The following is a 14,876-nucleotide window of genomic DNA, read 5'->3' on the forward strand; positions in this document are numbered from 1 at the left end:
CAGGTTACTGGAAGTTTTGGTCATTAAAAAAAAAAAAAGAGGAAAAAAGAAAAGCAGATCCCTGATATCTCCTTGAATGTGGAGGCTGACTTGAAATGAAAAGTAGTGAGAATTAAATAAAATAACTCTAGCCCTTAAGATATCCAGCCTGAGTTAACGACAGTTGATTTTCTTAGTACGCCAGTACTGTGATCACACTCCTTCCTCCAGATAAATGCAACAGAGCTTAATAAGAAAAGACAACTCACCTGTCTTGAACTGCTAGTGCTTTTAGCATTAGGTAGAGGACATAATTTCTTGGTTGAGATGAAAGACAGAGTTAAACAAAGGTTTCTTACCGTTAAGGACAATGCCATGCAAACAAAAGTGAACTTCTTGATATGTGTCGCTGTGACGGTGCTGTTGGTGTTCACCAATTTATTGCTCGGGTTATTCTAGGGTGAGAGAAAGAGATAACAAGCATTAGCTTGGCTCCAGACTACTGAGAGGCTGACGGCACCAGAGTCATGTGTTAGACCTGACTGTCTGTGCGCCTGCAAGTCTGCCTTTGCTTATTTGCTTTTTAACCTAGAGCTTTCTGAGTACTTTGTACCATCACAGATTATTTTCCGCTTAAACTAACAGCACCTGGTCCTATGGTCACTGAGGGCTGAGTAATCTTCCTACTTTTCTAAGGAATAAGTCCTATTTAACAAATTCATCTTTGAAAAAGGGTGGTAGCTCTAAGGAAATTCTACGTGATTTTTTTTAACCTTAGTTTAAAGTTTGTAGCATGTTTTCACAGGAAAAATAGGATTCCATTCCTTTTTACCACAGAGCGGTACCAAATCCAGACACCAATGCAAGCACCCTTACTGATCCAATTAGACAAGTAGGTAATACAAACAACCCTCCTGGAACGGCTGGCTCCGTTAATGCAGTTTAATGAAGAGAACATAATTAGGATTATTAGATGTTCCACCTTGAACATGGGCTCTGTACTCACATGGCAGCAAAGTTTTACTTAAAACAACAACAAAAGCCCTCTTCCAAATGTCTAATATAGCAAATGAAGCTAAAGATTTAAAATTGCCCTCAGGGAACACATAAAAACAAACTAAATGGTCTGTGAAAGGAGAGGGTGGGATATCAAAAGCAGGGCACCATTTGGAGCCCTGTAGAAATAGGCTCTTGGTGATCTATTGCATTCACCCTGGGGCTGTTTGAGATACACCAGTATGTGCCCACGCTGATAAAAAACGTACCATGAGATCTAGTACAACGTTTATTCATCCTTGATGTAACTCAGGTAGAACAGCCGTGGCTGTCACATGGTCAACCTCCTAAAGGAGGCTGAAGTTACTCGTAAGACAAATAGGAACTTACGCAAACAGATCTTGGGAGTGGACAAACCCAACATGAGCTCTGTGAAGGGTACATGACTTCACACACATTCAAGTAGTTGATGGAATTTCGCTATTTAAAGCTTTCGTGGTGATCAGTGCAGGGATGGCACCTGCACAGCTCCAAACTCCTGCTTAAGTATCTCCTTGGGTGCGTGAGGATGCATGTTGGCAACCCAGACCCTAAAGCAGGAAGCTACTCCCACGCCTGCCCTTTTTGGGAACAGTTTATGAAAACTCTCTGTAAACATTTATTTCACATGTCTATTCTTATTCCTTGTGTTTCTGAAGGAATACTTTGTTACTGTTAGTTTTTATGTATGTGAGGATAGGCCTTGCTTACATCACCCACCAGCGTTTAAACAAACTCTGCTGCGTGGCTCAACTTTCTAACAAGGCTAAAATAATAGAGAGGCAAGAAAGCATACCTAAATCCAGGCATCCAAAAGGGCTGTGAAGAAAAAGGGCTCTTGGTCATTCCTACCTCGCTGCTGCCAACTGTGCCCTTGCTGTACTCCATCCTTTGCTCTAACTCTTGACCATATACTCTTTAGTCCTATCTCTTGCACATAGTTTAGTTCTTGGATCAAAACACTATGCAGATTACGGAGCAAAAAGAGTATCCACTCCCACCGATTAATCAGATAAATAGCACCCTCTCACAGTCGGTGTTGTTGCTCTGAATCAGACGGCAGCCACAGTCCATTAAGATTAATGGCAGTATCACCATATAAAACAGTAAACAGAGCACAGAAGTAGGATATGCCTGTTTTCTTTTAGCACATCAGTAGCAACCCTTAACCAGAATGTAACTGCTAGGCCATGAGGTTGCTCTGGACACAGAGGCTCATAATAGACTTAAGCAGGACTCTGCATCTCTTTTACAAATGTCAACAGAGGTAACGATTTCCCTGTGAAGACAAGAATCTGACTTCTCCAGTAGAGGCACCGAAGAGGGGCAAACTTTCTGGATCCCAAACCCCATCAGTCAGTTAAGGCAATGCAGTGTGCTTCTGATGTCCATCAGCATTGTCAGCTTTCTGAGTAACAGACAAAAGAACATGGGAGTTCGCATGCATGCAAACTGTTTCAGCATCTGAAAATCACAGTGGAGGCTTTACAGAGTCCGGAAATTAAAAAGCACTTCTATCCAGACTCTTCTGAGAAAGCCTTAGCTTAAGGAAACAAAGCTTTTGAAAGGCACAGTGACACACAAATGACATGTGACCGAGGGTAGAGCAATTCTCACAGCGATCTGAAAAAACCCACTGTGGGTTTCTGGTTTGGTATTTATTGTCTGAAAGGTATGGTGGAGGCATTTGCACACATGGTTGCTAGGATGAGATACCCTTTATACTGCTGCTACCTCACTTAGTGCATTTTATGCCAAATTGCTCTTAAAAAATGCAACTAAAATCCTTATTATATAGTCTTTTGGCAATTAGATAAACTGTACCTATCTGTGCCTTACCCTAGCTTTTTCTTCCTCAGATTTGTTCCACAAGAGCTCTATGAGGAGCCTTTTAACTGAAATAAACAAACAGACAAATCATGGTCTAATCCTGTCACCACTGAAGTTGGCAGCACATCTTCCACCAGTTCAACGAGACCTGAATTTCGGAGTCTTAATTGCTGTTAATTTTGCTTGGCAATAGCGCATTTGATTGTTGCTCGTAACAGATGAGGTTAGCAGCCCCCGTGTTTCCTGTCCCAAACCACTTTTATCTTGCAGTTTATTGGTTTTGCATCTGCAGTTCCTTTTAAGCAGCGTGATCTCTGAGAAAGCCTGCATATTGTATTTTATCTGACAGGTCAATTTAGCTGTACACAGGCAGGATAGGAAGTTATGACAGACTAGACTTTTCTTTGTTTTGTTTTTAAATTCTCCTTGGAAATATGGTGGATCATATCAAACGGGACTTGCTTCAGTTAAGCACGTCCCTGAGCAAGCAAACATTTTTTTCATCAGTATTTGGAACCAGAAAGTTCAGTTACTAATTGGTAAATAAAGGGAAGGACAGGATCTGGCATTTGAATTAGAGTGTCACAGGACATGACTGTTCTTCGCACAACATATGGCCTAGCGAGTAGCAGTTCTAAAACAGAGCAAAAAAAGAGTCTAAACAAAATTAATTTGGTTATATATTTACTCTGTGCTCAGTTCCAGGAGCAGTACTTGCATTCTTATGTACTTACGTGTTATGCCAACAAAAATCTTCATAGTCTCGGTCAGCTAAGTCAGTACTACTAAAATAATGTGTGTTATCTGTGTTACTGTCACTCTATGAAACAACCTTTGCTAAATATTAACATGAGCAAACGAACCCAAACCCATTTGAGAAATACCACAGAATCTGGAGCAGAGACATGAGCTTGCTCACTCTCTGATGGACACTTTGTGAGAAATCACTTCATTAGCTAAGCAGCTACATCATAGTAAGTGAGGATTTTTTTTAATCCTTAAAAATACAGCACTTATCTATTCAAAAGGTAGCTTAATGCCTTGTAACACAGAGCTAAGGTTAAAATCATAAATCAGACAACAGCTTGAAGCCACCAAAACCCAATTCATTTTAACTAGGATTTTAAGAAAACCTTATCAATGGGACAAGGAACAATAGGCATCAAAAGCAAAAGTAAAGAGAAGCAAAAGCATAGACGGCCATTAACATAGCCCTGTTTAATCTTTGGATGCTTTATTATTTAAAGAATCTGTTATACTTGATTATGGAGCCATGAACTAACTTTCTTCATGTTTGTTTGGCAGAAATTCCTCTGATATCACTGAAGCCACCCCTAAATGAAAATGTCGTAACAGAGAGAAAGAGGAGGACTATGGATATGAAACCACATGAAAAGCATTTATTACACCCCTAACACAGGCACTCACCTTGTCAAAAGCAGGGTATACTGCTCTGATCTCTGTCAGCCAGCCATACGGCATGTGTCCCACAGGATATGTAGCTGTCAGAATTGCCACCGCCTATGAAAAATGACAGGGAAACATGAACTTCAAATTTTTGAACAGAACAGTTAAACTAACATAGGGTGACATTTCCCACCAACATCACCACATTTGACCTTGACGGAGCAAGAAACCAGGCAGGCGACTGGAAGCTCTTTGTTTCAGGAAGACCACCAGAGTGTCCAACATTTGGCCCAGTGTTTTAAGCTTAGGAAATCTTTTGCACCATGAAGCTACATTACTCAGCTTTGTTGTTTCACCATTACTCTGATACTTTGCGGTAACAGTTAACTTGAGCTGGTGTGTTCCCCTCAGCCAGCTGAATACCCCCCTCCCACATTGTTCCTGAGTTATTTTACCTACAGATACACGAGCAGCAGAATGTCTTACAGCTCACAGTAGCCTTGGATCATATTTCGTAAATTTAATTTATACACATTTTACTTGTTTAATTGGTGGGATCCCAAAACACATGCACAAAAGCTTTCCTAAATGTCTAGAACCTGTATTTGGTAAGTGAAAAAGTGCCTCATCAAAGCCAACACCAGAAAAGTTACCCCAGTCACCATAACTGTGCTGGCAGTCCAAACAGAAGCAGTGGGAGTTGGCCAGTGCAAGTGGACTTGCTGTCCTCATGAATGTGCTACAGCCTAGCCCTTCATAGGGACGTCCTGCCCACATTGAAAGTTGCTGATATTACTGAACAGGGGACCTATAAAACATCTGTGTACACTGGTGCTCCAGACACTGATGTTATCTGTGTTGTCAGCACCTCCCTTTTCAGAGGCAATTATTTCAGAAATCAGAGAAAACTGAAATGTGACCATTACTGTTCATGTAAAAAGGCTAGCAAACCAGCAGCTATGACATATTTGCAGCCATCCTAATGGCAACAAAATGCAATAGGCTAGCTATGAAATGTGATGCACTTAAAATCAAAAGTTACCAAGAAATGCAAAACTAATCTCTGCTAACCTGCTCTGGCTCCCCTTGTACCAAGACTGCTATTAATGCATAGCCTGATCCCTGATTTACACATGTAGAAGCGTTAGTGTTTCCTAAATTCTCTCTCCACAGCTGTTTATTTGCTGTCACTGGCAACTCCTGAGTGAGTGAAATACACAGTATTACATATGACAAATTAGCCGAGCTGACAGAATGTCTGTTAGGCATCAGCTGTTTGAATTTTCCTTTCCATTTAGTGACTTACAGCTTTGTTTTTCCTATAGAAAAAGCGTGAGAGATGTGCTAATGACTACGTGGATCTAGACACTCTCCCACCAAAACTGGCAGCAAAGACCTCTCACGCTTCTCAAGAGACTAGGTCAGCTCATGATGAGCAATTGGTGAAGGCTCTGCCTTACGGTCAGAAGTCTGGCTCCCATCAACTGTAGGAGACTACTGGAGTAATCTGAAATTCCTCAGGAAAAACGGGGTGCATTTCATATTCTAACCAGGAGACAGATTTTTTTAATGTGCTTCCTTACGCCTCTGCCCTATTCTGTGTGATGCACTGACTGCTAACAGTAGGATTGTTTCACATCAGTTTGCCTGCCCACAAATGTACATGACATGAAATAGTGCAATATGGGACTACAGACGACTTTCCTGAAATCTCTGGGATCTGAATGCTTCAGAGCGTATGTACCTACATGTAGAGCATGAAAACCTGGGACACAGGAAATGTTCAGCGAAAAAATTCTACTGGCCTTGTTGATGGTGAGGTCCCACTAGGCCTGGCAGAAACACTCATGGTAAGAGTCCAAGCAGTCTTCTTTTCAAGGATAAAGAGAGCACTAAACAGAAATGTACTTAGGACAATTCTTTCTTGCCAGCATGGCTGAGAAGAAAAACACAGAGGCAACTCTATGTAAATGGCCATTTGCAGTAATGGAGAGCACTGACTTTCTTACCTCTGTGGCTGAAGAACTGCCACCAAGGTCCCGGGAGACAAAAAGGTTGACAATGGGCCTACTTATTCGCTGAGTTGCCAAAATTAATGCCAAAGGCCACCAGAAACTCAGCATCTTCCTTATTGTAGCCTCTCCCTGCATACATAGGAAAAAATAAAAAACCCCAAAGAATTGGCTTTGGAAAAAACATACAGAACTGAACCAAAAGCACAGAAAAAGGATTTTTGCTTTTCCCACCCACTGTCACTTTGGTATATTCATTTCAAGTGTTTTCAATAGCTAGGGCTTAAAATGTTATCACCCATGTTAGCAATACTGATTCCAAAGAAGCTGTGTCATGGATCTCAATAAATAATGCATAAGGTATCTATCTGAATAATTTGTTCTGGCTACTAGACAAAGATATCTCAACACCAATATGACATTTCAGGAAAAAGAGGAATTTTGAGATCTTCTCTGTGAAATAACGTGTCCACTTAGTTCATTCTGTGCTGTCTTACAGCACTAGAAGGAGAGAGCTCAGTACAGAGGTGCTCAGTAGACAGCACATCAATACCACTTGAAGCATTGCCTTATGCGCATCATTGCTGGAATAGTTTCTACCATGTCTTTCTACATGAATTTTTTTTTCCCCTGCAGGACAGAGAGAGGAGGCCCTTCATGCACAGTGGCTTAATACAGTATTATAACACAAAAAGGAAGCCTAAAATTACTGAATTCAAAAGTGCTCAAAGTATTAAGCAAAGTATTAAAATGTACCCCCATTTCAGGCCCACTTCTGTCAGGAATGACATCATGTATGTTCCTGTAGTATCCGAGGCATAACGTGGTACACCGGACAAGTGCTCCCATGTATAAAGACAAGATCGGGATCAGGAGAGGCTCCCTGCACTCCAAGTGACTGTGAAGCAAAATGGCTACAAAAACAACCTGTAGGGCAAACAAATTCATGATTAGTAATTTGTCTGATTCTTCAGGGCCAACATATCTCCTGCCTGACTCCAAGCTAGTCCATCTGAACCAACAACCATGCGTGACTACAGTATCTGACTTCAAGCTTGTGGCACTTAGAAACTTTAGTCAGGACCCTCCCTGCATTCGGTCATACAAATAGGAAGAACAAGAGCTAACAGCATACAGAAGCTCTATTAAACAGTCCCTGAAGGTATGGGCAGGTGCCAGACTGGGAACCATAAACAGGAGAAGGTTAGCATGAAAGTCTGGCAAGGTCTGTCAGCAAGCATGTGGCTGAGTGTCCCCCTTCCCAGGAGAATGTGCTATTCTGATACTCACTGCGGCTGGAGACATGCTTCTAGGGTCAGCTTCTAAACCCTACTTTTTTTTGGAGGGGCGAGGGGGCAGTGGCAATCAAAAAGCCAGATGTTTGGAAGTATTCACTTCAGCATTTAGAAGCAGGAAGTCTTTTGTCATCCTAATTTTCTACTTTTTTGAGTGAAATTTCAATATTTCATCATTTTCTCTTCAGCTAAGTGCCCCATTGATGTAACTGAAATGGAAATTTTTGGGCTAATGAACAGCTCATAATTCAGTCTCATAAGATTAAATGCACAATGCAGAAAATGCAAAGGAATTTATTAATATGATACTATTCTCTTCTGCTAAGTACAGAACTGATGGTGTGACTGTTACATTCTAAATGTCTCTGGATGGGGGACACAACTGGGAACGAAACTGTGTTTCGTTCTGTGAACAGCAGAATCAAGGACAACCCTGCCAGGACGTGCTGGCAAGTGAGTGACAAGAAATACAAAACACATTGTTCAGGGGCAGGTTCTCTCCTTCACTGTTAGAGCTCAAGAAATACTCGAATTGTTTTGCAGTAAACAGAGGCAAAGTCAGCCACAAAAAGTGTGTATATGAAGCTACGCAAGGAGAATTAGCCACTGCCTGTGCACCTATTGCTTGTGTAAGGAGCAAATGTAGGTGTAGGGAATTACGGGGGTGTGGAGAATCACAACTTTTTGTCTACCAGATTTGCTCTTGCTCTGTGCGCTATTTTGTTGAGAGAAGATGACAGGTGTCTTATTCTTCACAACGCCTGGCACCCCACCCACCAATCATTGTGGAAAGGGCATGTGTACTGTGGCCAAAATAAGAATTTGTTTCTGTATTTAGCTGTATGTGACCTGACATGCATCTAGGGTCAGCAAACTTTGTAGGACAAAGAGCAGATCCTGAGAGTTAAGGTCATTTACAGTAATTGGTATTATCTTCAGGGATTTAGTGCGGTACTGTAGAGAGGCAGACCTGCCAAACATAGAATAGCAGCTGACTGAATGGTTCAACTTGCTTTATGGTTTGCTCATATTTAGTGGGAGGAAAATGCTATGGAAAATTGAACTAAGTGCTGTTGACTTCATCTTTCCTTTGATCTTTTACTGCTATTATCCTCTTTCTTACCCAGTCATTACACCATTCAGCTGGTAATGGGGCAGTACAGCAACTGTTTTACAGGTGCTGGGACTCTCCATTTCATAATATTTTTATATCTGCTTTAAAAAGAGGGTTGTATATTGGTTCTTGGGTGCTACAACACTGCCCATCAGCAAGGTGTATGAATGTTGTTCTTTAAGCGTGTCTAGTACAAAGCAACAGGATATTTAACACCTCCCTCACAAAAGAAAATTCAAACAAGATTTGGTCTTCTCTGCATCACCCAGGGGCTGTCACCACAGATCCCTTCTGATGCAGTTCTGAGCCTTCACCTTTTGGACCAGTAACAAGAACGATGCCATACTGGCACTCAGAAGATGGCTTACACTACCGCATCGCACTGGATTAGGCAGCATGTGCAAAACTGACAGGTGAAGTGGAGAATCAAGCCTTCACTTCCCCACCTACAAGCCCCACTCATGATTTCAGTGAAACTGTGCGAAGCATGGGGCAGAATGCACACGGGGGAGAAAGGTCTCTTTCAAAGCACTCCATCAGCCTCAGGACTGGTAGAAGCCATCTGTTTCTTCGCCTCACCTCCTTTTTTCCCAGATGTACACATTTATATATAGCTTGTTTCTCAGCCATTCTGAAACAGGTGGAGTTGCTGGAAGACATGTCCCTACCCCAAATAATCCTGGTTCCTGTCTCCTGACATTGCTTTGGGATTGACTTGATCCAGTCAAGTGAGACCAGTCAAAACCACAGCTGTCAGCAAACAGCATCGACACGATAGGGAAACAACCAGAGAACAGCACACAAGATTAATTCCTCTGCTGTGTTGTTTACGGTAGAGGGAGAAGACAGTCTCTGTACAAAAGAGTCTCTGCTTAGGAAAGCATCTAGTCTGTAACACAACAGAACCAGCGACTGCTAAGAGGAGTCGTTACCTGAGCTATGACGTCTGAGATGGAGGCACATCCCACTAGGAAACTGTACTTGTGTTTCAGCAGAATCCCAGCATGGGTCCATGCCTGAAAAAAGGCAAAGAAGAGTTTGGGAAGTGATTATGATATTTGTGAAAGATTTCAGCTCCCAGAATGCTGTTTTCTCATTGTTACATTGTACACAAACAACTTACAAAGCTCTTTTCCGCCAGCAGTACCTGGTGTGAATCTGGGCACGTGTTAAGCCAGTAATGCAGAGAAAGCACTGCTGCATTCAGTTCCTTATTGCCATGGCTGACATGGAGAATGGGAATAATTTAACAGACTGTATAGAAATTTCTGATCAGATCTCATAAAAAACTGCCCCCTCTTCATAAAACAGACGCTGCACAGGATGGATTATCATAGAATCATAGAATGGTTCGGGTTAGAAGGGACCTTAAAGATCATCTAGTTCCAACCCCCCTGCCATGGGCAGGGACACCTCATACTAAATAATCTGAAGGAAAAAGTGTTTCTTCCCATTCACCAGCTGGATGCACCTCTGACGTGTAATATTCATTGGCCCACTGAGTTATACTGAGTCCTGTCTGGAAAAGAAAACTTAATGATCCAACTTCTTTTTATTGTCAGCTACTGTTTCAAGCAGACAAATGTTAGAGAAAGTGGTGGAGGCAGGTCATGAGAAGGTTATCCTTTACCAGTTTTACACAGAAGTAAAGGCATTAAAGAGATCTGCCACATTTTTATGTTGTGCAGGCCACAAGCAGTGAGCCTGGAGATCTGGGAAGCAGCAGCCCATGCCATGTGTGGCTCTCTTGCCCAAGCATTTCAGATACACTGGACTTAGCTGTGCTTGCAAAAATTGATGGTAAGAAATACCTTTTCAAGAAATTTGCTTTGAGAAAACGAGCCTGTTCCTTGTGAGCTCTGCAGGTGATCTGGGAATGCAAGGCAAATCCAACTCTTTCACTACAAATTGGAATGAGACAACACAGACAAATGGTGCAGCTCATCAGAAGATGACCAGTGCTTTCCATCCTGCGCATACTCTAACAAGGCAGCTGACATTTTTCACATTTGTCATGATCTCTGGATGTTCAAAGTCCACCCAGATGCTTTTTCCAGGTAGCAGGAGATGATGTGTCCAGGTATATCCAGAGCTACTGCTTGCAAAGGACACACCTTCCTTCTGCACACCTCCAGCTTCCCATCAGGTAACAGACTTTGCAAACTAAGGTCACAAAAAGCCTCAACCCCAAAACCCATTCATATTAAAATTCAGTTCTGATTCAGGCACTCACCATGGCATCCATAAAAGGGAAGGCAGCAAGATAAAGGAAGGCCCTCCGAGTTTTACTTCCCACTGATTCATCCACATGGTGCAGCTTATTAATAATGTAATACCCCAAATCGCTATACGCTGTAGAGACAAAAGAATAGGAATGAATAATAAAGGTTACATATAGACTCTGGGTAAGATACTCAGAAGTACCTGAAAGACTGTGACATCTAGAAGCTCAGACACGCATCCACTTAGCAAACAGCTGCAGGGGCTTCCAGATATTACAGCCTCACCAGCTGCTGTTTATGAGTAAGGAGTTCTCTCGTGGTTCTTTTTCAAGTAACCTTTAGCAGAGGAGTGATAACAAATGGCTGGGTTGGGAGACGGGTATAGTAAGTGCCACATCTGTTTGCTAAATGAACACACTGGTACTCCAGAAAATCTACTGCTCTTTCATTAACTCAAGGCTTTTTGTCTGAAAAGCTGCTTTCACCATGCATTGAGTATTTCATGGGCTGTAGTACTTTATAAATGCTGAAACCATCTACTGGCACTGCATTCTCATGATGTTACCTGTAAATCTGCCCAAAGCTGTAAAAGGATACTATGAATTGCATACAACATCAATCACACTCATTATGCCTCTCCCTTACTCCACCTAATGACCACCTCTGCTGGGACCTGTCAGGGCACTGCGCAGTTCACTGTACAGTCTCTGGGTAGCCTCGACCAGCGTTCATTTCCTTCCTTATACAGAGCCGGTATCTCAGGAGCCACAAGCCAGAAAAGGGCACTGCTAGAAATCGTGGGCTTGCCATCCACTTCTGATTGCCAGTATGTTATTTTGCCGTCCTGTTTCAACCCCAGACAGGAATTTTTAGTGTTGGGCAACATGCCTCTTGCCAGGTTCTCTCTTCCCAAGGTGTTGGGTTGAAGACAGCACAAATGCAGGGACTTACCACACAGAATCACAGAATCACAGAACCACAGAATGGTAGGGGTTGGAAGGGACCTTCAGAGATGATCTAGTCCAACCCCCCTGCCAGAGCAGGTTCACCTAGAGCAGGCTGGACAGGAACACATCCAGGTGTGTTTTGAGTATCTCCAGAGGAGACTCCACAACCTCTCTGGGCAGCCTGTTCCAGTGCTCTGGCAACCTCAAAGTAAAGAAGTTTTTCCTCATGTTGAGATGGCACTTCCTGTGTTCCAGTTTGTGTTGGTTGCCCCTTGTCCCGTCACCAGGCACTACTGAAAAGAGCCTGACCCCATCCTCTTGACACCCGCCCTTTAGATATTTATAAGCATTGATAAGACGTCTCTCTAAAGAACTGCTTACATCTCTGTTAGTACCCACATTATCCAGCTGCTTTAGTAACCCCAGAGTCCTCCCCATGACCGGCAATAACGAAGAGTCAGCTATGACTGGAATCTCTGACCTATGGGGACTTAAATAATATGCACAGTTAAATAATCCAAATAGCTTTTAACCTTTTATAAACTGTGCTCTAGAACTGCTTATTATTATGTAGTTTCCTCTATATGCTTGTAAGAGCTGTTAAAAGAATGATTAGGTTGTAAAGTCAACCTCCCAACACAAGTAGCTGCAGAATTACTTGTGCCTGGGGAATCTTACTTCAGTTCTCTTCCACTTGTGGCTTTTCTAAAATAATTATTCCAAATGTGAACATCTATCTGATTTTGAATTTATAATAACTCTATTATCGTTGTACAGACCTTCATTAGAGTAGTTCAGTAAAGTCATTCTTTTCATGCATGCAGGTCACACAATTGGATTGACAAATGCTAACACTAGTTTTTCGATCTTTTTAGCCTAAAACTAACTTTTATAACTCATAAACAGTGTTTGGAAGCAACTAAAGAGGCGTTTAAGTCATCATTGTTTTCTGATGGCTTAGAGATACAGGAGTTAAATGTTTAACAGGACTGAAAGGACTTTTAAAGTCCGAACAAGGCAGAGTAAACAAGGTAGTAAAAAAGAAGGTGGTATTACAGCAAAGAAGGTGGTATTACAGCACTGGGAACAGGCACGAGCCTCATTCCAGATAACCGGCACTGCCCCAAAGATGCTAAAATGTTAAAGACTCCCTTTCCCTATGCTGTTCCCTATCTATATGTCTTTCATTTGAATTATGAGAGACTCACAACTTCTCGGTTCACCCAGTAATCCCCAAGTTTCTTAGCTATCCTCCTAAAGCACTCCCAGCCTTGTTTCCTTTTGAAAGGGATTAGGGAAAATCCTTAGAACAGGATTCCAACCTCTCCCCAGAGCAGGGAGGCCGGTTTAGTTCTTTAAGTGTCCGCGTGCTTGTTGCAGTCCAGCCATACATCACGCACGGCCTCTTTTTGGTTTTGCACAAATATCCATACATCAGTTTTTGCTCAGTATTTTGAAAACTCTCTGTTATGCATGGATTTTTGTATGGTAAATCCTTGTGGAAAACTGCTTTTATGGCAGGGCAGTACATGGATGTTTCTGAATCGACTTATTTGAATGAAGGAGAAGAAGTTTGGAAGGCATGTGAGGCAAGCCGCCTGTGAGGGTCTGATTCATTAAGCTGTCTCTTTGGTTCCATTGAAATTGCTTAACACTTCTGCACAAAAACTTAAAAACTGCTGCAGGAAGCACAGCCGTATAACTCCCCACATGGGGACTGACAGAATCAAGAGTCCAGGTTGCTGAGAAACCCGCTCCTGTGGAGAGGCCTCCACCAGCAGTGCAGTACAGGGGAGACAGCACGCCGCAGAAGTCACCCTCGGTGCTCTCCATGTGCTTCACCATTTGGGCTTCTCCCGTTTTAAAGGAAACTCTTAAACTGTTTAGAAAGTGCATAATAAGTAACTTTTTTGGCTCTAGAATCCATTAAGATGTTTAAATTCTTTTTTTTTTTCAGTTTACTATCACAGAAAAATTACAGAATCAGAGGGTACAGAGGCTGAACTACACTTGTGAACTACACAACTACTACACTTGTAGGGACAGTTCACCACGGGGTTGTAGTTTATTGGCAGGACACTCTCAAGGGACTTACACCACCACACTCCACAGCACCACATTTTTAAGATTTGTAGGGATATTAGTGCTGTGCTCTGTAAACTGTAAGTTTCTTTTTCCTCCTCATCCAAAAAAGCCTAACTGCATTTTTTAATGTGATTTTGATTTTGTAATTGTAATGTCTAAACTTAAAAGATAGTTTTAAAATAGTCAACTATTTTCTTCCCCATGTCAGTGAAAGCACACAATCACTTTTGCTGATGTCAATGAATGCTTCCATCCTCAGAAAGAAGGACTCAGCAAGCTGAGATTTACTGACAAATATACAGGCATGTGTCTCTGAGCTGTGAATAAAGCAATTGCTGATGCAATTAGAACTTAACCTTGGCCAACCTTACAAACTTATTATGAATCACGGCACAAAATTAATAACAGAGCTGAAGAGTATTATATGAAGCTAAAGCAGATGGCTCTTCCCATTCCTTGCATCATTTCATCCAAACCAGAGAAGTCCAACCCCAAGACAAGCTGCCTGTTTGCTCTCCTCTAATACCTCATTTATTTTGATATGTCTATGGATTAGTCTTGCTACAGCATTTAAGCAGGAATTCTTGTTTTTTTCTTTTCCAGTTGAGTTTTAAGACCCAGAAGGCTAAGCAATGACAATGAAACACTGCATACCTAATTGGATCTCCACTTCCTTACACTAATTTCTCTAACAAGGCATTTACTACCACATAAACTTCATACATTCTTGAAACAACTAAACACGCTCTTAAGGATGCCAGCAGTCTCAAACAAATAGCTGTACCGTAGTCATTTTGGAGCTGTCTACTGCCCAGCATGTTATACTCACATCATAAAGAAAACAAAAAGAAACCCTTAGAGGAAGTGATACCATTTACTGCCAGACACAGAGCTACATATGTCAATATTAGCTTTACTAGAGGGGAAAAAAAAATCAAAAAAATGTTTTT

The 14,876-nt window shown here is 41.9% G+C and overlaps 1 protein-coding gene across 1 annotated transcript in view; it reads right to left on the reverse strand.

The window, feature by feature from the left end:
* ANKH (ANKH inorganic pyrophosphate transport regulator) overlaps nucleotides 1–14,876 on the reverse strand; it is a 100,699-nt gene that overhangs the window by 22,910 nt on the left and 62,913 nt on the right. The window contains exons 3-8 of the mRNA XM_054191103.1: nucleotides 10,906–11,024; nucleotides 9,605–9,688; nucleotides 7,020–7,190; nucleotides 6,261–6,395; nucleotides 4,273–4,365; nucleotides 339–434 (exon numbers count right to left, since the gene is read on the reverse strand). Of these exons, the coding sequence (XP_054047078.1) occupies nucleotides 339–434; nucleotides 4,273–4,365; nucleotides 6,261–6,395; nucleotides 7,020–7,190; nucleotides 9,605–9,688; nucleotides 10,906–11,024 (698 nt within the window). The remainder of the gene's footprint in view (nucleotides 1–338; nucleotides 435–4,272; nucleotides 4,366–6,260; nucleotides 6,396–7,019; nucleotides 7,191–9,604; nucleotides 9,689–10,905; nucleotides 11,025–14,876) is intronic.

The sequence above is a fragment of the Rissa tridactyla genome, chromosome 2 (assembly GCF_028500815.1).
Source record: "Rissa tridactyla isolate bRisTri1 chromosome 2, bRisTri1.patW.cur.20221130, whole genome shotgun sequence".
Taxonomy (NCBI): domain Eukaryota; kingdom Metazoa; phylum Chordata; class Aves; order Charadriiformes; family Laridae; genus Rissa; species Rissa tridactyla.